The sequence below is a fragment of the Trichomonascus vanleenenianus genome (assembly GCF_965637985.1).
Source record: "Trichomonascus vanleenenianus strain CLIB 3782 genome assembly, contig: TRVA0_060S, whole genome shotgun sequence".
Taxonomy (NCBI): domain Eukaryota; kingdom Fungi; phylum Ascomycota; class Dipodascomycetes; order Dipodascales; family Trichomonascaceae; genus Blastobotrys; species Blastobotrys vanleenenianus.
Genome location: NW_027481827.1, coordinates 1 through 24,344, shown reverse-complemented (window position 1 = coordinate 24,344; position 24,344 = coordinate 1). Strand labels below are relative to the sequence as shown.

At 51.1% G+C, this 24,344-nt stretch overlaps 6 protein-coding genes and 2 non-coding genes across 8 annotated transcripts; 4 read left to right on the top strand and 4 right to left on the bottom strand.

The window, feature by feature from the left end:
* Positions 1–461: 461 nt before the first annotated feature.
* MRPL50 (mitochondrial 54S ribosomal protein bL9m MRPL50) lies at positions 462–1,385 on the top strand (the record flags this gene model as incomplete). Its single annotated transcript, XM_076687485.1, has 1 exon — positions 462–1,385. The coding sequence occupies one exon, from the start codon at positions 462–464 to the stop codon at positions 1,383–1,385; it is 924 nt and encodes a 307-aa protein (XP_076538270.1).
* A 95-nt stretch (positions 1,386–1,480) lies between these two features.
* On the bottom strand, positions 1,481–4,788 carry TRVA0_060S00232 (uncharacterized protein; the record flags this gene model as incomplete). The annotated part of the gene is made up of 2 exons (XM_076687484.1): positions 1,481–3,434; positions 3,488–4,788. The coding sequence occupies 2 exons, from the start codon at positions 4,786–4,788 to the stop codon at positions 1,481–1,483; spliced, it is 3,255 nt and encodes a 1,084-aa protein (XP_076538269.1).
* A 470-nt stretch (positions 4,789–5,258) lies between these two features.
* Positions 5,259–5,754, top strand: TRVA0_060S00210. Its single transcript, XR_013062100.1, has 2 exons — positions 5,259–5,425; positions 5,501–5,754. It is a non-coding gene; the product is annotated as an uncharacterized misc_RNA (transcript).
* Positions 5,755–6,580: 826 nt separating this feature from the next.
* HFL1 (Hfl1p) lies at positions 6,581–8,199 on the top strand (the record flags this gene model as incomplete). Its single annotated transcript, XM_076687483.1, has 3 exons — positions 6,581–6,621; positions 6,684–6,812; positions 6,864–8,199. The coding sequence occupies 3 exons, from the start codon at positions 6,581–6,583 to the stop codon at positions 8,197–8,199; spliced, it is 1,506 nt and encodes a 501-aa protein (XP_076538268.1).
* Positions 8,200–8,560: 361 nt separating this feature from the next.
* On the bottom strand, positions 8,561–13,615 carry DNF3 (aminophospholipid-translocating P4-type ATPase DNF3; the record flags this gene model as incomplete). Its single annotated transcript, XM_076687482.1, has 2 exons — positions 8,561–13,446; positions 13,528–13,615. The coding sequence occupies 2 exons, from the start codon at positions 13,613–13,615 to the stop codon at positions 8,561–8,563; spliced, it is 4,974 nt and encodes a 1,657-aa protein (XP_076538267.1).
* A 2,915-nt stretch (positions 13,616–16,530) lies between these two features.
* On the top strand, positions 16,531–17,730 carry YHB1 (flavohemoglobin; the record flags this gene model as incomplete). The annotated part of the gene is made up of 1 exon (XM_076687481.1): positions 16,531–17,730. The coding sequence occupies one exon, from the start codon at positions 16,531–16,533 to the stop codon at positions 17,728–17,730; it is 1,200 nt and encodes a 399-aa protein (XP_076538266.1).
* A 1,728-nt stretch (positions 17,731–19,458) lies between these two features.
* TRVA0_060S00122 (uncharacterized protein) lies at positions 19,459–21,336 on the bottom strand (the record flags this gene model as incomplete). The annotated part of the gene is made up of 1 exon (XM_076687480.1): positions 19,459–21,336. The coding sequence occupies one exon, from the start codon at positions 21,334–21,336 to the stop codon at positions 19,459–19,461; it is 1,878 nt and encodes a 625-aa protein (XP_076538265.1).
* A 2,512-nt stretch (positions 21,337–23,848) lies between these two features.
* On the bottom strand, positions 23,849–23,921 carry tRNA-Phe(GAA). Its single transcript has one exon. It is a non-coding gene; the product is annotated as a tRNA-Phe (tRNA).
* Positions 23,922–24,344: the final 423 nt, after the last annotated feature.

Here is a 24,344-nt window from a genome sequence, read left to right as displayed (position 1 = left end):
ATGGGAAACGCCGCACAAGCCGCACCCCTGTCTTCTTCGAGGGCCAGCCCTCGAGCTCCCGTAGTTGGGGGCTCTGCCCCCAAGCCCCCGTCTCAGCCGTGGAGCGGAGCTCTAGGGGAGTTTGGACCAGTACGTTTCAGCGAAAGAATGACCCCATATACGGGAAATGATCGATAATCAGAGAAGTCGCACGGGCCGGGGGTTTGGGGGGTGCAACCCCCACTACGAACGGGGTCTGGGGCAGCGCCCCAGTACAGTTAAAATACTGACGACTAGTAACGAGCTTGGAGTGTATATGGGACCCAACCTTCCCTTGGGGCTCCGCTTCGCGGACGATCTTAGTAGCTGGATCTTGCAAGCCGCACGCCGCACACCAATCAAGTTAAGTTAAGCAGTTGGGAACTTTAATTTTTCAAACGAAAAATCTCAAATCAGCCATTGGTTTGATTCGACCAGCAATAATGTTGAGATCGCGACTGAGCACATCAATCCAGAAGCGATTCGCTTCGACCCGTGTGGCGGTTCAGCTTCTACGGGATGTCCCTGGGCTCGGGTACCGTGGTGAGGTCGTCAAGGTGCCCGCCGGTCGAATGAGAAACGAGCTCCACGTCAAGAACGGGGCCGCTTATGTCGTTAAAGGAGAGCCGCTGCGAATTCCGCTGAGGACGCGGGAACAGGTCGAGGCCGAGCTGGCGGTCCAGAAGAAGACTAAGGCCGCAGCGAGTGCGGCTCAGGAGACTCAGAGTGCCGTGGACTTGAAGGCTGCGGCTCAGCAGGCGCGACAGGACAAGCTGCGATCTCTGGCGAACCTCCAGTTCGGCGTGGCGTCGAGCAAATCTCTGGACACCGCATCCCCGGCTGCGCTGTACCTGTTAGAGAATGCATTGCGATCAATTCCTAAGATCCTCCCTCTCAAGCTGCATGCCAACCCCGACGGCACCCTTCAGAAAGACTACACAATTGACCAGGCAGTTGCGCACATCACCAAGCTCACGGGCGAGGAGATCCCTGCGTCCATTGCCAAGTTCTCCGTCCGGACCGGTACCAACTCGGACGAGTTTGCATGGGCCATTGATCATGTCGGCAAGTACAGACTCATGTTTGAGATCCCAGACGGGCCAACTCTGTCGTTTGATTTGGCTATCGGCCCATCGAATAACCTGACGGACAGCGTTCCCAAGTTCCGACCATTTGGTCCGCTGAAGGCGGGCCACGAGCTTGCCGCGCGACCGATCTCCGAGCCGGTGGCTCCTCAGCAGACTGCTATCAAGCCAGAAGAGACTAAGAAGAAGGTGGATACCAAGAGCAAAGAAGCAGAGCCATCGAAGCGATTCGAGTGGGAGAATACCATTGTGAGCTCTCTTCAGGACAAAATGAAGAGATAGATAAACAACGGGTTTTCTCTTGTAACAGCAAAACATGTACATAGCGATAGTTATATATGATAATAATATGCAAAATGCAGGTCATGGGAGATCAATTAGAAAATGTTCCCCGCCATTAGCTTCTCGTGGAACAGCCGCTCGTTTGATCCCAGCTTGGTGATAAGCACGGTATAGAGCTCGGAATTGTTCTGCTGCACCCACGACATGGTCTGTCTGTAAAACTGGTCGATGCTAATGCCTTCCACTGTTTGGCTCACGAGCGGGATCTCGTCCTGAGCTTCAATTAACTCAGCATCAGGATTCCGCTCGTCTGCGACAAACACAAACTGGAAAGAGCCCGCGGTCGGGGGAGGACTCTCACTCTTAATCTCTCCTCGCAATCTCTGGTACGCAATCATTGCCCGCAGGTATACAAGGCCAATGACTTCCTTATCAACGGGACCACAGCTGACAGTCACGAGCCGCAGAATCGTCAGAATTCGGACCTTTCGCGAACACTGGCGTTCCGCTGAGGGTACCTGCAGGATCCACTCAAAAACGCGTCGAACGTCCTCGGCTGAAAGGTTTTGGACAACATGCGTCGGGTTATAGTATATGACGCAAAATCCAAGGTCGTCCACGTAGCTCTTGATATGCTTAGGCGTAGAGAGAGCGGTAGCAGACACGCGGTCGCACGAAAGCCTCAGCACTGGCGCGATTAAATGGTCGAGAGACCCGCGGCCAAAAGACAGGAACATAACCATCAATGCGCTGAGCACTTCAAGAATATACCCTTCGTCCTCATAGCTCTTTGTGCGGTCATAGTTCGACAGAAACCCGGTGAGAATGCTGTAGACAATATCCACGTGGAACTTGCTGTGGTTGAACAGGTTCCTGCCGTACTGGATGAAGGTCAGAATGCATGGAACGAGCTCTTCTGGGTATGCATTAGGATTGACCTGGAACACCTTGTGCAGCGTCTCGAGAACCTTGCCCATGGTCATGTCTACTGCTCCCGCCGATGTGATGACAGTGTCTATCAGCTCAAACGTTTCCATGTAGAGATCAATCTCTGGATGCTCTACTCCGACTACTATCACCGGTTCTACTACTGGCGTGAGATCGCGTATTTTGTCTGGGTAGTCTGCCAAAGCAATTAGCAGGGAAATAATCGTTCCAATGGTCGACTGGGCAGATGTCACGAGCTTGTCATCAATATAGTCGGCGACCAGTAGCTCTGAGGTTGTCTTGAGGTACTGCTTTACCAGGCGGGCGCAGAGGTTCTGTGCGAATGGTATAAGCTGCTCACTGTACACCTCGACAAACTCGTCCATGGCCTCGGTGAGGATATCGCTGTCGGTTTCATTAGTTAGCTTGAGAATTTTGGTCATCGTGTCATTAATATAAGCCTTGTGGGTTTCGAATATCGAGGGGAACCGCGCAAGCGTGCGGAGCGCGGCAATTCCTTGCACCGCTGTAACGACACAGGGGTCATTCGACGCCTCGACTGCCACCGAGTACGCCGACTGCAGAGTCGCCATTTTGAAGTCAACGTTGGCGCATCTGGCGATCAACTCGCACACCCGGGCCTTGAGGAAGGGGTATCTATTGGTGTTGAACGCTGGCAGCACGTACCGGTCTATAAAGTCGTCTATGCGTGCCTTGGCGTCGGGGCTGCGGTCGATGGCATCAAACACAATGCACACTATGCGCAGGGCGGCATCCTTGTTGAGCGCAGAGTCTAGTTCTGAAGCGGGAGAGTCTATGATTTGGTTAACGAACATGAGCAGCCCGGGGATAACGGCCGAGGTTCGGGTATCTGACATGGACTTGAGCAGTTTGGCGGCACCAAACTCACTTCCCAGCTCGAGCACGTCCGAGGACTCCACGGTTTCCGTCAGTGCCTTGTCCCCAAGCGCATTGGTAGCATGACGAAGCAAAAACTCCTCCGGCATGACGTCGAACATTTCTAGGTCTTGCTTGGTGAGCCGCAGGGTATTAAAAAGTAGCTTCGTTAGAATAAGTTCCATCTCCGAAAGCAATCCGTTCCACAGGTCATCAATGTGGACGCTACACTTGTTAGTTAAATCAACTCCAAGCCCATAAAGGATAATAAGACTTACCAAGCCTCAAAGAATAATAGCATGGAACGCTTGTTGTGGTCGCACAAAAACCGCAGCCCGGACTCTATACCTTTGAGCTGGTTGATGTACACCCGGCAGATCTCAGGGGCAAAATCATGGACAAACATCTGGCCAAATTGGGCGTATTCCGAGACGAAGAAGGTGTCGTGGAGCCCCTGCCTGGCCACAGGCAGAGAGTACCGCAGCATTAACGTGTTGATGTTGACCATGGCCCACTTCTTGCACTTCATCCACGGTAAAAGCATCACGTCGGAGTCGGGTCCAGCCGGACGGTAGTCGAGCTCGCCAATGCGCAGGAATAGACTGACCCACTTCTCGAGCTGGTTTCGCTGCTGAAGAAACGGCACCAAGTCTATTGTGGTGGCCAATTTGTACACCTTGTTGATCTTCCATTGCATTTCGCCGGCAAAGTCGTCCGTCTCGCGTATCAGCACCGAGGAGAACCCCAGCAATTTTGGGAAGAATGCCGCGACCAACTGTTCGAGGTCAGATCGGTTGGCGCTGCTCAGCTGCCACCGGTAGTACCGGAAGACTTCTAGTAGGCACAGCACTCCCGAGTAGACGAGCGCCGGGTTCGACTGCTCAAAGAGGCGAGATATGGCAGGAACGAGTTTTGGCCAGCTGTGCGGATAGTCGTTCGTGATGATATAATACAGAATGCTAGTGAGGTAGGGCAGCACGGAGCGGTGCTTGACGCTGCACAGTGACTGGAGAAGGCGCTCTTTAAACAATTCGCGCTGGGCGACTTCGGCAAACACGCGGCGGTCGTCTTTTTGTAGTTTTTGTGACCAATTGGCGAACACCAGGTTCTTTAGATACACAGCCGCCGCCTGAACGACGTAGCTCTCGGAAGAGGAGGCTGCTGTTTGAGAGGGATTAAGTGCGCCTCCGTTGATGTCTTGCAAATCCAGGCTTGCCCCCGAGCTGGAAACGGAGTGTTTATGTTTGTGAAGCGAGAACCGCGTCCCTGAGGACTCAGAACGGCTTCTACCACGTCCACTTGAGCTCACTGATATTACTGCTGCTGCTGGAGGGGCCATTGCAGAGACCAATTCTGGCATTCCGCCAGCAGGCTGTGGCTGGGGTTGGGCTCTACCCGGCGGAGGCGTCCCGGAGGACATTCCGCTAAGAGCGATGGGCACATCTGACAGGGCGACGAACTCGAGGCACTCGAACGGAGTATTGGGGTCGCTCCTGGCGCGCTGGAGCCGGGCCTCGGCCTGCTGGCGTACCTCTGGATCAATGTCTAATGTCGCTTTGAACGTCGCGTGCAAGCTCATTGGAACGACACATTAAGGCCTTGCACCAAAATTTTTCTTTAACCCAAAGCGACTCGTAATGTTCCAACGAAATTGTTGGAGAGAGATTAACCAATTGTCGTGACTTCCAGTGGCTTAGTGACTTTACCAATTGTACTGGCTCGGAACGGTCACCAATCGTGACCGTGGTAAGTGCTTCAACGGTTTACGCGCCAACAATGGCCAGGTACCGCCAAATGTGACAAAATCAAGGAAGATCTTATCGATTCTAGGCTTGTCCTCTGCAAGGTACAGTTCAGAATAGCTTCGTGCAGTACTTAAACCGAAGATCACGATACACGCCTTTTAATAAAATTTGGTCGCCTTGGCTCGCTCTCGGGTAATTGAGTTGCGGGTAGGCTGAAAAAAAACTTCTTCCCCTTTCTGTGTCGCTATCTTCGACTACGTTCCAGCCTTCCTGTTGTCGTACCAAATCTGGAAGATCGGTTTTTGCAATATTTGGGAAGTGGTGTGTGTCTAAAGCAGGAAGGAGCACGAGGCTGGATTTCTCCCTCCATCGCAGGGATCGAAAAAATAAAAACAGGCGGCAGGGTCCGTTGCGGGCGCCCCGCTCCGCAGGACAGCAGAAGTCAGGTCGCTATACGGGGTTTTCTGTAAGGTACAGGGAGGCCATGGTGGGTCAGAGTGCATGTCCAACTGTGCGCTACGAGATGTGCGCTAATTAGTGGTACAGAAAAGGCAATAAACGTTTCCCTCCCGCAGCCGTTAACCTTAACGTTATCTGATGTAAGCTTGTATCATTGCCTATAAGACCTAGAATTATTGTAGATAGTAAAGTAGATTACTTCTATTTTGGGCATCGTTTAATTGGTAAGGAGCAAATACTATGGATAGGCTATACGACAATTTTTTCGGTGCATCAAAAAATGGTACAGCAGTTCTCCATCTCTGCTACCATAGTATTGTGGTACAGAAGTGGCCTTTTTGAACACATATGGAAGAAAATGAAGGAACTGAAAGCCCTAATTAAGCATAGATGAGGGCAATAAATTTCCAATATTTCAATTAATGAGTATGCGAATTGGCCCCAAAAAATCGCATGTTGTCCATATATTGAGTCCGTCGGCGTTTTTGCCGTATATGGAAGTGGTCAACATTAGAATTGGCTCCAAGTGCTCTCAGAGTTATATCGTGTCTAACCTTTATTGGCAATTTGTAGCTATAAACTGATTCTCAACTTCCTACCCATTTATTGGTAAATGGCGCGCTATTACATAGGCTACTCGGGTATTTAGGTACGACGGGTACTGGTAGGGTAGTCGCATTTAATTCTTCTAAGACTTTTCGTCAATTGGTCTCTGTGTTATCTATATGTCGCAAATAATAATCTGATCACGGATATGGCATTCCAAAAATTGCAATCCTTCGTCGCGCTTGAAATTTAATCTGTGTAAATTGGTGATCGTACGCCGCGCGGATATGCGGCTGAAGTTAACTATGTACCCCACCCACCCCGCCATCACCCCGCCAGCAACCAGGTATAATATCTATTCTATTCTCCATACTCGTACAGTTACTTGATATTCCACTATTCAGTTCCCCTCGTCCGTTTATTGCTAGTCTTGTGTAGGGATGCCGCCGATCACGTGTAAGATCAGCCGCACTGGGGAATTGGGGGGGGGGGGGGGGGGCGAATGGCGGTGCGTCGTTCAAATACCCAACCGACCCCCCCGGGGGGCACCAAACCGTAGTCGAGAGAACGTTCGAATTAAGGTCGAGTGAGCACTCGGAGGGGAGGAGAGAGAGAGAGAAAATGGATGTTCTAATAGCGGAAGAAGGGTTTCATATACCGAAGTAAGTCAGTAATTCCCGTTGAGGTTTTTTTCGCCTACTAATGCCGTTTTGTCTTCATGTAGACCGCTCAAGATCGTTACAGGCGTCTGTGCGTTCGGGTCCATCTTCATATCCGCTCTTTCGATATTCCTCCATTTTAAAAACTACCGTAAGCCTATGGACCAGCGGCTCATTGTGAGAATTCAATTGCTGTAAGTAAACCTGACCCAGTCTAAGATTGAGTAATAGGCTGACCATGTTAGGCTCCCATTATTCGCCCTGTCCAGCTGGTGTGGGCTCGTCTCCAACCCGCTAAGCTCTGTGCTAGAGCCTATCGAAGAGATATACGAAGCGTTTGTGATTTACACCTTCTTCACGCTTCTGACCAACATTCTCGGAGGCGAACGAGACATCATCATTTCAACCAGCGGCCGTCCGCCTAAAGACCACTTATGGCCGCTCAATTACTTCTGCGATAAAGTAGACATCTCTGATCCTTATACTTTCCTGTCCATTAAGCGTGGAATTCTGCAGTACACCTGGCTGAAGCCCTTTTTGTCGCTTGCCACGGTGCTCATGAACATTACAGACACATACCAGTCCAACACCATTGGACTTAAATCAGGGTACATGTGGATCGGGCTCATTTACAACGTGAGCATTACAATCTCGCTCTATTCGCTGGCCCTGTTCTGGTACTGCTTACTCGAGGACCTGGCGCCGTACCGACCGTTTCCCAAGTTCATCTGCGTCAAGATTATCATCTTCTTCTCGTACTGGCAGGGATTCCTGCTCTCTATTCTTGTGTACATTGGAATCATCCCTGCCGCAGGAAGCTCTGGGTCGAATAACATCGCGCGGGCCATCCAGAACAGCCTCATGTGTATCGAGATGCTGGGCTTCGCTATCGGCCACTGGTTCGCGTTCAGCTACCAGGACTACGCCACTACAAAATTGATTGGATTCGCAAGACTTCCAGTGTACTACGCAATCCGAGATGCCTTCGGAGCAGTCGACTTGATGATAGACTTCAAGTCGACTTTCTACGGTAGATCGTACGGGTACCGCCAGTTTGACTCGGTGGACGACGTCTTGGCCCACCCGGAAAGCAGATCAAGGCGAGCGCGAATGCAAGAAGGACTCAGATACCGTAATGGTGGGCGGTCAAAGTACTGGCTGCCCAAGAGCACCATTGCTCAAGATCCGCTCTTTGTCACGGACGGTTATTACCATGTGCAGTCACAGCTTAAGAGGGGCTCGATTGTGTCTAGTTATGGCACTATCTCTGGCGACGTAAGTCCGGCTAGCAGCTCAGACGGGGTGCAGAGTCCAGTGTTGTTCGACTCCCATGCGGAGATCCCTTCTGAACTGCACTTCAATGAAGAAGAACTGCAGCAGGATGATGCATTGTATGACCAGGCCAGAAAACTTAAGTACGGGGATTATAACTATCCGGTTATTACAGTCCGGGAGAGCATTCCCTACCGCCCAATGGTTTATGACCAGAATCGTGCTGAAGATGTACAACACGCTCTTGCTCAGCAGTATGATGAGCTGGCCGGCCCAGACGACCTATCGGATGATGACTTTTTCGCTTAATTATTTATTCGCATATAGACTCTATCTTGATTTCTCTGCTCTTTATCCCCACAACATCCCTGTTCCTTCAATATGCATCACGCACCATACTATGTACCGGTAATACTACAACTGACGGTGAACATCGTTCAACGCTACCTGGGGGGCCAGCCCCCCAGACCCCCCGTGGCACCGCTTCGCGGTGAACCCTGTAGACGAGACGACTTGAATCGAGCAAATCCTCCGCGTAGCGGAACCACGGGGAGTCAGCTACAAACTGACCACAAGGCTACGATTGAACTAAATCAAAACTCATAAGTCATATGCATGCTAAGAATTAAATAAACAAATAAACAAAAAAAAAAAACAAGCAACTGTGTCTCTATCGCATTTCATCCATTTCCATCTCACGTCGTTCCAGAATCTGTTGGATCTCGCGCTCATATTCACCCGAAGTCTTTCGCGGGGCAAACCGCAGCTTCTTCTTGATCTTGTCTCGCTTTCGCTCGCCCATAAGCAAGTCACTGGTGCTCGAAAGATTAGTATCGACATTACGTCGATAGGCCAGAGACGAGGACGACTGGGAAAAGCTAGTAGTGGCCGTTCGCTCCATATCGCGGCGGGCCTCTTCGTCCTCGACTTCGCTGTCCTCGATATCTTCGAGAGAAATGCCCTTCTTGGCCAGCTTCTTGCGTCGCTCCTCTCGCTCACCTTCCTTGGACAGGGCAAGCTCATACATGGCATCCTGCTCGAGTCGTCGCCAAACGGCAGGGTCTTGCTCGAGTTCTTGGAACACTTCCGTCTCAGTAGCCCAAAACTGGACACGGATCGCCTCAATGACCAAGTCAAACAACAAGGCCAGGAAGAACGCCGCCAGAATAGAGGCCCACCACGACAAATCGGTCCCAAAATGCTTGAAAATGGCCTCATTGACAAAGTAGATCTTGGACGGCTTCTTGGAGTAGATATAGGACAAGAACATGTCCCACACAAACCAGCCGCCCACCGAAATGACAAACACCGCGAGGCACACCACCGTAATGGTGTACATCTCAATGAACTGGAGCTTGGTGCAGATAATCAGCAAACAAATCGTAAAGGAGAGTGCGCCCAATGGGTACATCGTGTTGTCCTTGAGCGCGGGGAATCCGTAGAGATAGTAAGTCAGGAATGAAACAATAACACTCTGGCTGGCCGCAACGACCATCCAGCCAATAAATATAAGCAGGCCAAACCCTTGGTTCTGCTGGCCCTTGGAATACAGTTCTGGCACCGCAATCAGCGTCGTGGGGCTCAGGTCGCGCTCCAGGATACCAATGCACAGTACCGGCAGAGAAGTGAAGAGCGTGTTGAACATGGAAAGCGACCAGTTCTCGTACATTGACGTACCAGTGAAGAGCGTGTTGCGCTGATAAATGGCCTGGGTGAGGTAGAACAAAAACTCCTTGTAAAACGTGCCCAAAATGTACTTGCACAGTCGCACGTAGTTCCACCGCCCATGGACAAGCAGCAGCTTGAGCAGGAACCGGAACTGGCCGATCGAGAAGTCAGAGGACCTCGCAGCCTGGAGACCCTCCTTACCGGTGATACCAATGCCAACATCAGCGGCCTGAATCATGGCGATATCGTTAGCACCGTCGCCAATGGCCAGAGTGACAGCGCTCTTTACCTTACGGCACACCGCCTTGACCATCGAAGCCTTCTGAGCTGGACTTGCTCGGCAGCAAATGACGGAGTCCGCCTTAACCCCGAGATCGACAAACAGCGTCATGAGCGTCATGTCCTCTTCAATATGGGCTAGCGTCATACCGTCGATGACAACCACGCAGTGCGCAACGTTTCCGCCGTCTAGCGAGAGCATCGCAGCAGCCATCTTACCAGCGACGTCCCCTTCATCAGACCGCAGCACGACAACCGTAGAATAGTCCTTAATGAGCCGGCACGAGTAGCCAATGTTGATAGCAGTCTCTCGCTTGTCACCAGTAAGCATCCACAGCTTGATATTGGCTCGTCGCAGCTTGTCAATGGCCTCGGGAACACCCTCCTGGAGTTTGTCTTCAATGGCGGTGGCTCCACAGAGCTCCAATTCGCGCTCAATAGCCTCGCCGACTTTCTCAATCTTCTCCTGCCGGTCGACTAACGATGTTCGCGCATCCCGGTACAGCTTGGCCCAGCTATCGTACTCTTCCTTGTCCAGGAAGCGATGACCATACAGCAGGGTTCGCAGGCCCTCGGTGGAGAACTCCTCAATGTGTTCCAGAGTACGCTCCATGACGTAGCTGTCGTTGAGCACGAGTCGATCGTCGATCTCAATTTCGCCATCGTCAACCACGATGTCCTCATCGACTTCGTCGTCCTCGTAGTAGTTCTCGTCAAACTCGGCGGGGCGATTGTTGATACTCTTTTGCGGGCGAATCTCCTGAGACCCCTGCCTGGGCCCGTCAACCGAGAATCGTACCATAGCGTCCTTGGAAGACCGCGATATCTCGCCACGCGATGGGCGCGACATGTCCTTGGAACTTCGACTCACATAATCGCGCGAGGACCGAGACGGTCGCGACACGGCGGGAGACTCGCCGTACTTTCGCTGTCGCGCCACGCTCATAGACCGCCGTGAACTCTCAGCAATCTGATCTACGCCTTCATCCTGCTTCACCCGGGTCAGATAATCGTCAAGTGAAGCCAGCGCCTGCTTGCGGTTGATGTTAATGCTCGGTCGCCCACCGCCCAGCGTCATGCTGGGGCGGCCGGCGACAGTATTGCCCATGCTCATTCTCGGCGCAGTGGAAACCGAGTGCCGGGCAACCACAAGCTCCGCCTCGGCGGCCTTTCGCTGGCTCGACTGCTTGTTGATTTCCTCCGCCTTGGCCAGCGCCAGCTGCTTCTCCCGCAGCCGGTCAATGATGACATTGTCGGCGCCCTTGCAGAACAGGCAAATGCGGCCATCCGGGAACTTCATAATGATGGACATTCGCTTTCGCGCCGACGAGAACTCGATAACTTCGAGAATCTCGTACACTTCGTCCACGCGGGGCTGATCGAACCCGTTCGGGTAGGTTCGCACTGTGACAGTGTGGTGCTGGCGGTCAATTACAATGTACCCAAGGTCCCGAGCCGCTTCTACCAGAGCCTGCTCGTCGGGAGAGGCCGACTGGTATTCGAGATTCTCAATTTCGTTGGAGTCCTTGTCACTTTGGGTGTCGGGGAGGCAAGTGTGGCACAGCGCCATGGCGAGCAGGAAGAACCGGGCCCGCTTGGCGTATGCAGAGTTGGGGAAGCTCTGGAGGTACTGCAACAGGCTAATCGTCGAACGCGTAGACTGGATCTTTCCTGGGACTGCCGTAGACTTCCAAGTGCCCGAGTGGATGCTGCCTGAGCGTCCAATGCTCGTCGTGCTCGGCCGGTGGTGTATGTTCGAAGTGGATTTACGCGGTAGAGCAGCCATCTGTTTGAGTATGACATCCATAGACGGTCTTGGCGAGTACGAGGTGTCTACACCTTCGGTCATTTGGTGGCGCCGCATAGCAGTGCCGTGAGCTGAAATAGCTGACGAAGACTCGGCGCGTCGAACCCTCTTCTGCTCCTCCATGGACTTGCGGTCTACGGGCGGCTGTGAGTATGGCGAGGGAACAGAGGTAATCTTGTGAAAGAGCCTCGTTTTGTTATCCTCTTCGTCTTCTTCCTCCTCCTCATTGGCCAGCTGAATGTCGAGATCGTGCAACCACGCGTGCCCGGCTACTGAGAGTTTTCGGAACAGCATGATGTTGTCAGTCAGAGTACCTGTCTTATCAGAAAAGATGTAGCTGACCTGACCGAGCTCTTCGTTAATTGTAGCAGTCTTGGCCTCGCACCGGGTGTCCGATTCCTCATGGTACATGTCAATGTCGAGCTGGAGCAGAACCATTTGGAAGACGCGCACGATCTCCATCGACACGTAGAGCGAGAGTGGGATGAGCGTGTTATACATGATGATGAATCCCATGAGGTTCGGCATGGTGCCGACTTCGAGGCCCTTGATGAACCACATGTTCTTGCCCTCCGTCGAGTAGTACACCTTGGACGCAACGAGGGAGAAAATGGAGAGGCCAATGACGAAAGCCACCATGAAGATAACCACGTTGTTGGCCTTTTTCTGGAGTCGCGGCGCCTTAGTTCGCGCCGACTGCACGGCGTTCATGCGGATCTTGGACTCCTCGCCGCTGAATACAACGAGGCCCAATACGCTCGGTGTGTTTCGCAGAATGGAGCCTCGATATACAATGTGCGATGAAGAGAGCGGGTACGACTTGGCATTAATCGTCACAGTGGCCTCAAAGTTGTACAGATCAAGGTTGGGGTCTTCGGTGGTGATATCGGCCCGCAGAGTCGCCAGCTTTTCGGGAGAACTGGCCAATTCAGCCAATTCAGATAGCGCTTCGCGCGTCTTGAGGTTAGTTTCGCCATCGAGAGCCATTGTCTCGATATATGAGAGCCCCTGCTCCCCCTCGCTGTGCACCAAGACGATATCTGCCGGCACCCAGTCGTTCTGCTTGAGCTTAACAATGTCGCCGACTTTAACGTCCTGCCACGCGACTTTTTCAAACTCGACCGTACCACCCGGGCGCGTGTTATACGTGTCTAACGAGCTGTCGCGCGGCAACCCGTCATTATTATTATTGTTGTTGTTATTGTTGTTGTTGTTAGTAGAGTCGTCATGGTAGTGCCCCGGGCCAATTGTCGCCACGAGCGTGGCCCGGTTGTTCTCCTCCTTATCCTGGCGGTGTCGCCGCCAGTCGTCGAACGCTTCACGGCCCATGGAGATGGATATAAACACCATGAGCGGGATAATCGTCGTGTAGCTACCCGTTGTCGACCACGAGGGAATCATCTGCAGAATAGACACACACAAAAAGTACAAATTCGCCAATTTAGAAAACTGCGCAATGAGCTGGCGCGGGAAGAAGTTGTACGGTGTGTAGATCGACGACGTGATCATGTTCGAGCAGTACGGCTTGGCCGTCCTCTCATCAATGAGAGGCGGTCGGTCGGCCACGATCTCAATGGGGATCTTACGGCCATTCTGCGAGGGCGGCATCGAGTTCCGCTGGAGCACAAAGTTGCGCGCCTTGTCGTATAGATGGGTTATCTTTTGGCGCATGCGCCGCGAAGGCTTCACCGTAGCGGCCGCCCACGATGCGTAGTTTGGCAACAAGTCCGAGCTATACTCGTCTGACTTGATTGGTTTCTTACCCCCATCGTCATCGTTAAATATGGGCTCTTCCTGGATCTCTAAAGCTCTAGTTAGTACCACCAAATACTGGTACCGAAAAGGGTTCCAAAAACCCCCCCAAATAATAATGAACAACATACCAGTGTTATGTGGGCCAAACCTGCTGGCTGCAACCATCTCAATTGGAGACGGCGACTTGTCGTTCGCAGAAGTGTTGCGATTGAACATTTGGGTCCTTAATGAGTACCCCCGCCGCCTGGTCGTGGCCGGGCTGCTTCGCGGCCCCGACTGCGTCTCTATCGGCGGCAGCTGGCGATTCACATCTGACGAATATCGCATGGGGAAGCTCGGCGGAGGGCCCCTAAAGGCGTCGTCGAACGACGCTCTCGCCGACTCGGCGGCACTCTCATGGCTATTTTTATCGCCCTCTTCCCCCTTGTTTTGCAAGGGATTCGGAGGCCCCATTCTCCTACAAAATAAACAAACGACTGGAGGGTTTGATAAAGAAAACTTCCCGCCAAAAGAGAGGACGTATTTTCGTTGGTCCAAATGTCAAAAAGACGGCTCTCTCGAAAGGGGGAGAGAAGAGAGAGAGAGGGGGTGCGTGGTAGTGGGAGAGGCTGTACGTAATTGTGCGCTGTACGGTAACGGTACGTTGTGGTGTAGCGTAGTGCGACATCCAGTGACAGAGTGGTGACCAGCGGAGGAGAAACTCAAAAACAACAAAAACAACAGAATTTCCTTACCATCGCCCCGGCCCACCAGTCATAATTGTCCTCTTTTCGCTTCTTTATCACTCGGCCTTGTATTCTTTCCCTTCTCCTGTCGCTCTCCCTCTCTACCCATCTGCGGGCCCTCCTGCAGCGAACTACGCCTCGTTATTAACTGTATCCCGCGATGAGTTAAGTTATGAAATCACGTGTATTTTCAGCCGCACGCGGCTTCTACATTCTCACCCCTGCCTAATCCGGACTGTCTTCCCCCCAAGAATGCTGGGGGCCAGCCCCCAGACCCCCGTAGCTCGGCTTCGCCGAGATTTGGTAGAAATCTTTGTTGAACCGGCGGGGGCAAGTGCTACTTTATGGCGTCAGCCCTTAACTGCATTCTCTTCCTGGGGGGTTAATGAGTTGAAGTTATAAAATCACGTCTTTCAGCCGCACGCGGCTTGTCATCCTGCTTGCCTACCCCGTCTTTTTTTCCTCAAGTACACTGGGGGCCAGCCCCCCAGACCCCCGTAGCTCGGCTCCGACGAGGAAGCCCCTTATAAAGTACTACTTTTTGTTATTCGAGGGCTAGCCCTCGAGCTCCCGTAGCTCCGCTGCGCGGAGGAATGGTAGAACTCTCCGTAAAGCGGGGATCCCCGTAAAGTGGTGTTATTCGAGGGCCAGCCCTCGAGCTCCCATAGCTCCGCTGCGCGGAGAAATGGTAGTACTATTGGCGGTCGCAAAGAGCTTTATGCTTCTTTTCTATTGTTCATTCTTTCTTTACCAATAATGTGGTAATATGCTCGTAGCTACTGTTACAGTCCCCTCTCAACTGCCGCAGCACGAGAATACATTACCGTAATTGAACTTGTTACGGTCAAATTGATTTACATTACGATAATGAACTCCCTATTTAAATTGCTTTACGAATTTCTGGTTCACCAAGTAGTAAAACAGCAGGCCATCCGATCTTTGCCCAACTAATAAAGCGTTCCCATGCGTGAATTGTTATACCGGTACACTTCTGTACATATTGTTGGCATTCAATTGTACATATTGTATGTATGGACATTGGAATTGTGCATATGTAATTTAATTATATGTAAACCATTTTATGCGTGATTTATCATACATGGTGTACTACCGGTACATAGGCCAGCACTACAGCCATCTGCATCAATACGTAATATAGCACAACTGGCACTTATGAGCTTGAGTTACGTACAACACATGGCACCACGCGTACTTTTGTAACTGAAGAGGTTGGTCAATATCGACGGAAGCCCTCCGCGCAGCGGAGCTACGGGGGTTTGGGGGCTGGCCCCCAAGTAATGCTCTATAGATGGACTAGTATTCGGCTAATAAGTCGAAGATCCTCCGCGAAGCGGAGCAACGGGGGTTTGGGGGCTAGCCCCCATTAAGCCCGGTAATACGACTCGTTTATTCGTAAAAAAAAATTCAGCCTCCATTCGAGAAACTTTAATTACAAAGAAAGTGGCGCTATTGACATACGTAATACGAGAGGCAGTGTGTAGCCGTATTTTGTGGATTATTTTTCATTGATGCACGACCGTTGCGACCGTTGAGAGCCGCACAAGGTTGGCGATCTCCGAAAGGCTTAGCCGGCGGGGGAGGCTGTTCTTCGTAAAAGTGTAACCTAAAGGCTAAAAAGCTAGAGAAATAAGCATCGGGAATGGTTTCCCCGGACGCCACAAATCATCCGATATGTGCTCCGCATCGCTTGATGAGTGAGATGCTGCGTGGGTCGATGCACTCCGGTGCCGGGGTGTAGGCCGAAATGTGAAATCGGTTCTTACATTTTACTGCATTTTATGAACACGGACCCCAAAATATGTCTCGAAGAAAAAAAAAACCTCCCCCGAAGATGACCTGATTTTTTTTCAAAACCTTCATGTACGCGTTCTACGTCACACAAAAAATTTCGCTGCCTCGCAAAAAATGACCAATCCTAGTTTTTCCGTATACCCCGTATAGCTCCGGGGACCAGGCCACCTCGTTATTAGCATTCCGAGCCACAGAGTTTCGCCCAGCCTTGTTCGGAAATTGCAAGGTTAATCGTCTTCAACGGCCCCTGGAAAAAAAAGACCACCAAACACCAAATGTTTGCTTCAAGAAAGGGCCTCTTTTTTGCCGAGATCAGGGTAGAGAGCATGTAGGGATGTAATTCTGCGGCTCTCGGTGAGGCAAGATCCCCGGGAGGGAGGATGCGCCGTTTCGGGCAGGGGTAGTGAGATCCGGGACGATCACTAAACCTTGCCGCCAATGATGTCTCGCCCATTACACGACACGTAGAGTTCAGGGCGTAGGCTATAGCTGTGGGCCAATCATGTTTAATATAAATAGCCGTCAGCAATCCGCTCTTCTTTCGCTTTTCCTCATCGACTCATAGAATCGAATAAAAACAAACAAACAACAACAATGTCCTTCACTCCAGAGCAGGTAGCTATCATCAAGGCCACTGTCCCGATCCTCGAGACCGGCGGTGCGACCCTGACTAAGCATTTCTACTCGAAGATGCTGGAGGAGTCGGAGGAGGTGCGACCTTTCTTCAATAAGAGCCATCAGAACTCCGACGCTCAGCCGCGTGCCCTGGCCCGAGCCCTATTGCTCTACGCCAAGAACATTGACGATCTGGGCCAGCTCAAGGAGCTCGTCGAGCGTATCGTGCACAAGCACTGTGCGCTTCTCGTGATGCCAGAGCACTACCCAATCATTGGAAAGTACCTCATCAACGCGATGAAGGAGGTTCTCGGTACTGATGTCGCTACCCCAGCTGTCATTGACGCCTGGACCACCGCCTATAATGGTCTCGCCGACATTCTCATTGGTGCCGAGAAGGCGACCTACGACGATAGCGCTGCTGCTCCAGGCGGCTGGAGAGGCCTGCGACAGTTCCGAGTAACCGACAAGGTACAGGAGACCCCAGACGTGATGTCGTTCTACCTGGCCCCTGTCGACGGTAAGCCAATCATCAAGCCGCTGGCCGGCCAGTTCCTGGGCTTCCGATTCCCACTGGAGTCGGGTGACATCTACAACCGACAGTACTCCATTTCGCAGATCATTGAGGGTGACCAGCCCATGTACCGTGTCTCGATCAAGAAGGTCCCAGGCGGAACCGTGTCGAAGCACTGGCACGACGAAGTCAAGGTCGGTGATGTCATTGACGTGACGCCGCCGCACGGCGACATGGTTCTTGTCGAGTCCGACAAGCAGGCCCCACTCGTGTTGGTCGGCGCCGGTATCGGCGTTACCCCATTGCTGGCAATGATCGAAGAGGCCGCCAAGGAGGGCCGAGAGACGCTGTTTGTCCAGTGCGACCGTGACGCCGAGCACCAGCCGTTCCAGAAGTTCCTCGATGCCACTGTTGCCAAGTACCCACCGGTCAAGTACCAGGGCTTCTTCTCGGAGAGCGAGGGCAAGACGATGCCTGCCAACAGCCAGGCCAAGCGCCTCACCAAGGCCGATCTCGAGCAGATCGTTGCCAAGTACAACACGCCTACTGACTTGTACCTGTGCGGCCCGGCCTCCTTCATGACCGACGTGCGAAAGTACCTCGACGAGATCAACAACAAGAACGTCCGTGTCCACTACGAGTTCTTTGGTCCAACCGTTGAGTAAACGGTTTTTATTTATATAACTTTTTTATGCCCTTTTGTTTTGTGTTGCTAATAGTTTTTTGATACATTGTTAATTCGTTTTATATTCTTTCATTAGTTCAATTGAGGGGCCAGCCCCTGAAACTCCCCGTGGCTCCGCTTCGCGGGGGGTCAATTGATGATTACTACGTCCAATTGACATAACACTAACTCCATTCATGAACTCTTTTGCTTCTAATCTATTGGGGGCCAGCCCCAAAACCCCCTTATCTCCGCTTCGCGGAGGATCTATTGATGATTAATACGTCCAACTGACATCGCACTAACGATACTCTATTCATGAACTCTTTTGCTTCTTGATCTATTGGGGGCCAGCCCCCAAACCCCCTAAGCTCCGCTTCGCGGAGGATCTATTGATGATTAATAAGTTCAATTGACCTAGTGCTAACGATACATATGAAGTCCTTCTCTCCTTCGTCTATAGGACCCAGTCCCCAAATCCCGTGGCGTTTCGCGGAGAATGAATTGATGATCTATTCATCCAACTGACATAATGCTAATGCATAGGCTATTTTCTCTCTCCGTCGTCTATGGGGGGCCAGCCCCATAGCTACGCTTCGCGGAGGGCTTCGTAGATATTACAGGTCAGTCCAGCGCTTTAGCAAACAGAGCCATGACCTTCTAACATTAACAACCTCTTCAGTGATCAACGGATCGTCAATTGCCAACGGCACAGTCCCCCTGGGCCTCGAAGGAAGCGAAGGAGCTGGCGTCAGCGAGCTCTTCTCTAAGCCACTTCCAGACCAATTCTGTCCCTTTACCTGAGTCGAGTCACTTTTTGTCTGTGCATCGAGGCGCATTGTCTTTGAAGATGGAGCTGGTGATGGGCTGATTACAACCTCTGGATCAGGCGAAAGCGGTAAGATATTGATCTTCTTTTCATCGCTCTCAGACGGCTTGAACTGTAGATCGTCTTCGGATATCGGCCAGCTGTATGTATGCTCAACCCTGTGTTCTGCTAAAGCACTCCTAGGCCAATTCTTCCCCACCACCTGAGTTGATTCTATTTTTACATCTTGATGCTCCGTTTTTAAAGATAGAGCCGGTGACGGGCTGATTACGAGACCAGGTGAGAGAGAAGCAATGCTGATCTCCTTCTCCTCTCTTTTGGACGGCTTACGAATCGGTAGGTCGTCTTCGGATAACGGCCAGTTGTATTTATCTTCGAGCCTTGGCTTTTTCGCTGGTCTGATATCCACCACTTCAATCTCCTCCAGATCGCTGTCCTCTTGCAGAGTTTTCAAATCGATGACAATGCAGTCGTCATCTGACTCGGCCATATCATATTTCCTCAGAGATATCGGCCCACTTCTCCCTGTTCGCGATTTGTTTCAGGGGGAGTTGATTTCAGGGTTCACCGTTGGGACGTCGCCAAAAACATGCATTGATACTCCGCGAAGCGGAGCAACGGGGGTTTGGGGGCTGGCCCCCAATACTTTTATAGATGTTATTGAATACATTATAGATAAAGACGAGAAAGACTAATCCTTGTGTTATTGGTATTAGGCCAAGTGGGCGAATAATTTCTCCGCGAAGCGGAGCTACGGGGTTTGGGGGCTGGCCCCCAATTGATAAAAAGAGCTCATGACTACAGTATCGTCAGTGTTAGGCCAATGCGGCGAATGGATCCTCGCGGGAGATTTGAGGGAGAAAAGGAGAAAGGAGTTCATAACTACAGGATCGTTAGTATTTAGGCCAATTCGGCGAATAAATCATCAAGGAGGAGGCCCACCTGGTAGGTGGGGAAGCCATTTTGCATGGGGACTCCAGAGGTCTGGCCATCCGGCAAGGGAACCGCTGCAATGCTGCCAAAGCCGTCAGTTATTAGCTCGCCGGTAGCTGTGGTGGTGGCCGCCGCGCTGGGGATAGTCTGGAGCGTCAGGGGGTCGAACTGCTCTTGTTTCGGGAGTATTGGATCGGGCAGCATTACAGGCACTTGTTGCTGTTGCTGTTGCTGCAGTTCCAGCGACAGGGCGGAACAGGCCGTGGATACGGAGGAAGGTGACGAGTTTGATCCCGGCAATTGGGTCGGCGAGGTGTCAGCAAGGGCAAAGTCTGCCAGCAGCTGTTCCATGAGCTGGAGCGTGGTCAGCTTCTCCTTGCCCTGGGTCTCTAGCGGGCCCTGGATTCGCACATGGTACCAGTCCTCGAGCTTTAGCAGGATATGATAGAACTTTTTCGCAGTGTAGTTAGAATCGAGGGCATTCTGCCAGTATTCCTTGATGCGGGCGAACTCCTGGTCAATGTCTACGCTGATGGACATGCCTTCGCCGCGCAGCACCAGCTTGAGCCGGATGAGCGCCATGATGCCGCTGATGATATTGCAGCATACATACTTGGGGATATTGCACGCCCTGAGCACTGTGCCGTACTCGCTGATCATGTCCTGGCACCTCCTGATGACTTCGTGGGCGTAAGCGCCCAGCGCTATCTGCTCAACATCATCACGCTTCTTGTTCACCAGGTATCTGATGGCCAGCTCGTCGAGCAGCACATGCTGGCGCTGGAGCCCTCCACGGATGAGCGTCACGTGCGACGGGCCCTGGAGCACCGTCTGAGCCGAATTGTACAGCGAGTCTAGCCGCTCCTTGAACATGACGACGGTGCGCTTGACGACGCCAAATGACTGCCCGTCGGCGATGTACTTGGTCAGAGTGTCGGCCCCTTCCTGGCCTAGCAGAAACATGCGGATTGCAAAGGTCAGGAACCGCGGAATGCCGTCCCCGGAACCCGAGGCGAGAATGGCGTCGGATGCGGCGCTCGAGGCGGGGAGCATCTTGAGCAGGTGCAGCTTGGACGAATTGACCGTCATGGCGGCTACACAGGCATAGAGCGTTAGAAACAGGGTTACCCTGTCGTGGGCCGCCTTGCGCCGCTCTGGTGGTGTGTCCGGGTTGTTGAGCGCTTTGATCTCCTGCTCGGACCCGAGATTCATGGCCGCCGCAACATTGATAGCCATCAGCATGTACATGACTACTGTTCGCTCTGTGTTTGGCTGGAGGAACGTCATGAGCAGCAGCAGCCCTTTGATCATTTCGGCCCGCGCGTTCTCGGCCATGATGATGAGCCGCTCAGACAGAATTCGCTCCGTAAACGACACAAGACACTCTACCGAGTTGGGCTGGCTCGTCGAGAACCCAGCGAGGATCATGCATAGCGCCAGGAATGGCTCTGTCTCGCACAATTCGGTGAGAGAGCAGCTCGGGTCGACGGCGATGGGGATGAACGCACGCAGGTTTTCGAGAAACAGAGTATAGTACTTTTCGGCTGTCTCTTTCGTCAGTAGCCCGAGCTCAATGGCTGTCGCCACGCAGTTCGGCTGCTGTAGCAGGGTCAGGTCGATGATGACCGGGTTCTGGCCCTTGACCAGCCCCGTGTAGTACACAGCGGAGCATTTGTCGACTTCGGCCGGCGAAGGCATAGTCGACCCGGGCCCGGACCCGCAAGACATAGAGGCGGTCGAGGGCGGTGGTGATGGTTGAGAACACTCGGTCACGGGGTACGACTGGAGATAGTTGATTTCTCTCGTCGCCTCTTCAATGATGCCCCGCAGCTCACTCATCTTCATATCGCGCTCGGTCGAGGTGGAAATCGGGCGCGATACCAGCCTGATACGCTCCAAGTGGGCGAATAGGGGGGCGCTACCACTGGGCAAGCCATTACTAACGTGGTTCTCCTCCTGTCGCTTCTTGCGAATGCGCGGGGCAGATATCGTCGGCTGGTTCGTTACGTAACAATTAAACTTGGCTTTATCGCACCTCAGACACACCATGGACTCGGGCGTGGAGTATTCACACTTCACTTTGAGCCGCTGGCACCTGGCACAGGCCCGGCGTCGACGCCACTCTTCTTTGAAGGTGCTCATTACGGAAATTCTTTTTTTTTTGGTTTCTGGCACTACGAGGGGAAAGAGATCATTAGCTATGGAAGATATCGGACCTCAAACAGATCAAAAAAAATTAATAATAAATGAATAGAAGCGACCTTTAATAACCAGTTGAAGCAGGCCTGGGTTGGTGAAGTATAAAAGGGTTTTATCGACGGATTATTACAAATAGCCCTTAAGTTGTCTTGGCGGTGATGCGCGACAGCCTCGTAACGCGCGAAGCGGCTGTTCCGACGCACGGCGGGAGGGGGGGTAGTAAAAAGGCCGTGTTTTCGCCGGAACTTCCTAATCAGTGGGTTTAATTGCTCTTCGTATTTTGAAATATCTACCTTGGAGGATCTTTTGAAGGGGCTTATTTGCTCATATATTGGCATTTTGAGGTGGCCGCTTATGCGTGGGCTCTGCGTATTATGGGTAGACAGACGTGGGAGGCTGGGGCATATTTGGTACGAGTCTAGCGAACCTGCATGATCAATGGTGACTCAGCGGCCCATGTTTAGCTATGTGCACCTGCTTTTTTGGTATATACGGCCTCCTTTCTTGTTGAATATGTCATTTGTGGGCACGTTGTACTTGTGGGCCCTTGCCATTTCGGGCAGGCTATCTTTCATATAGTTAATGCCCACTGCCGAGCTCCTAATTAGGTAATATTGAACTATAGTACCATTTTGTGGAGTTACTGATAATTGACATACCATACGGTATAGCCCTTTTAACTATAGTGGATATCATCGTTAGGGATTTTTGTCAATTCCTCAGCGCAATGTGTCCCTCAATCTTTAGCGGAGCAAAAAGGTGTCTAAACTGCTGTTAAATAGTGAAGAGCCAATTGCGACATATGCATTGAATTTATTAACGGTAATACAGGTACTGATATCATTGATGCAGGTACTGATAATGAACCCTAGGATAGCAGTTCTCGAATTGCGCAATTCTGGATGCTAGTACATACAATACTATTTTTCTCTGATCACTCCCCGTTTACATAGAATGACCTCGCATTTCTATAAATATGCATACATTTGATTCTGGTGATTCTATTACCAACTATTAGAAGGAAATACCGGTAATAGGTTGATTCGTGAAACTCCTACACGTGATATTCAAAAGTCAATGCATAACAAGAATGAGGGACGGCATTTAGCCACTTTGGCGCTTGACTAAACACTTAGTGGTGCCACAGCTAGCCATCATAACCACTTATACCGCATGTGCCCCTCCCAGATGTTAACAGTAGAGACAAAAATTGAGCAAATATTTATTTTGAACCTTTAATTTTTCACATTTTTGATCAACTGGCTTATAATATTATAAATCAATGACATAGAGTATGATAGTGTTGCATTTACACTGTGCACAAATGAAGAACAATCCAATAATACAGATGAAGAGGCTCCAGAAGGTATGGTGATTCAATGCTCTCCTGAGCACTCAGTCCGACGAAGAACCAAAAATAAAAATCTTTAGTACAATGACTCTTGCTCAGTATTAATCATTGAGACTTAATTTTTACAAAATGTACTTAAATATTTTCCCTTCTTAAGGGAGTCAATTTTTAGAGAAATCGGACTTGTCAATCTTGAGATATTGAGAATAGTAACTGTCGAATATCGGCGCCGTGGGTTGATCAAAAGCACAAAAATTGCCTCACAAGGTGCAAAAAATCATACAAAAATTATATCATTCGATAGCCAAAGAGCTAAATCATGCTAAGATAGAAAACTAGACCTCAATTGCTATAAATAGTCGCGTTATGGCTGAAATCTTCTAAAATAGTGTTTCATTTGGTGGCAGTCAGGAACGTCGATTGGCCTTTAGTACAGTCCAGTTTAAAGTATCTTTCAAAATGTCAACATTCCAATCATCCAACCGCAACAAAAACTACATAATATTGGAGCCCTTAACCTCAAGTATCTGCTGCTGCTAAAAAATTCGAGATACTTTTAGTATTTAAATCAATTCGAAACCAAAAATACCAAACAGATTTCTGGTTTTGTTTGCGCAGCCTTGCAAACGGTCAGGTTTTTGATTATCTCCACGCTTAATCCGACCCATGTTCAGCCGCACTATATGTGCGCGCGCGCGACAAAAAATACATGCATACCGCGGCCGGTCCAATCTATCGATCGATCGATCGCGGTTGACAACAACATCAGTGCAATTGATGAACGCGACATGTACATGAAAACAGGAGTGCTGGTTCCGCGGATTGAACGCGGGGCCTTCAGATCTTCAGTCTGACGCTCTCCCAACTGAGCTAAACCAGCGAAGCGAATTAATGAAAGGGAATTGGATTTTCGCCAGAGTAAACTTGACAAAACGGCTCTCAAAAAAAAAAAAAAAAACTCTCAACCACATTAAAAAAAGCATTCTGCCGGTGAAAACGAGGCACCCAATGGATCCTGAACTACTATGAACCAATATATCGGCATTTACAGCCAATTCAGGATAGTTCCGCATACTACTTCCATATTTCAAGTGTCCAGTGTTATGCATGATCGCAGGCGAATAACGAGTATGCGGAAGCGGTTGATCAAACCAGGACCAAGTTCTGGAATGACTGGCTAAGTTCTCTTCGAGGGAACGATATCTGGGCAACCTTAAGGTACCTGGGTGCCGCGCCCCCACGAGCGCTTATGCCACCGCTCCTCAAGCCTGACAACACAAAGACCGAGTCGTTTGGAGAGAAG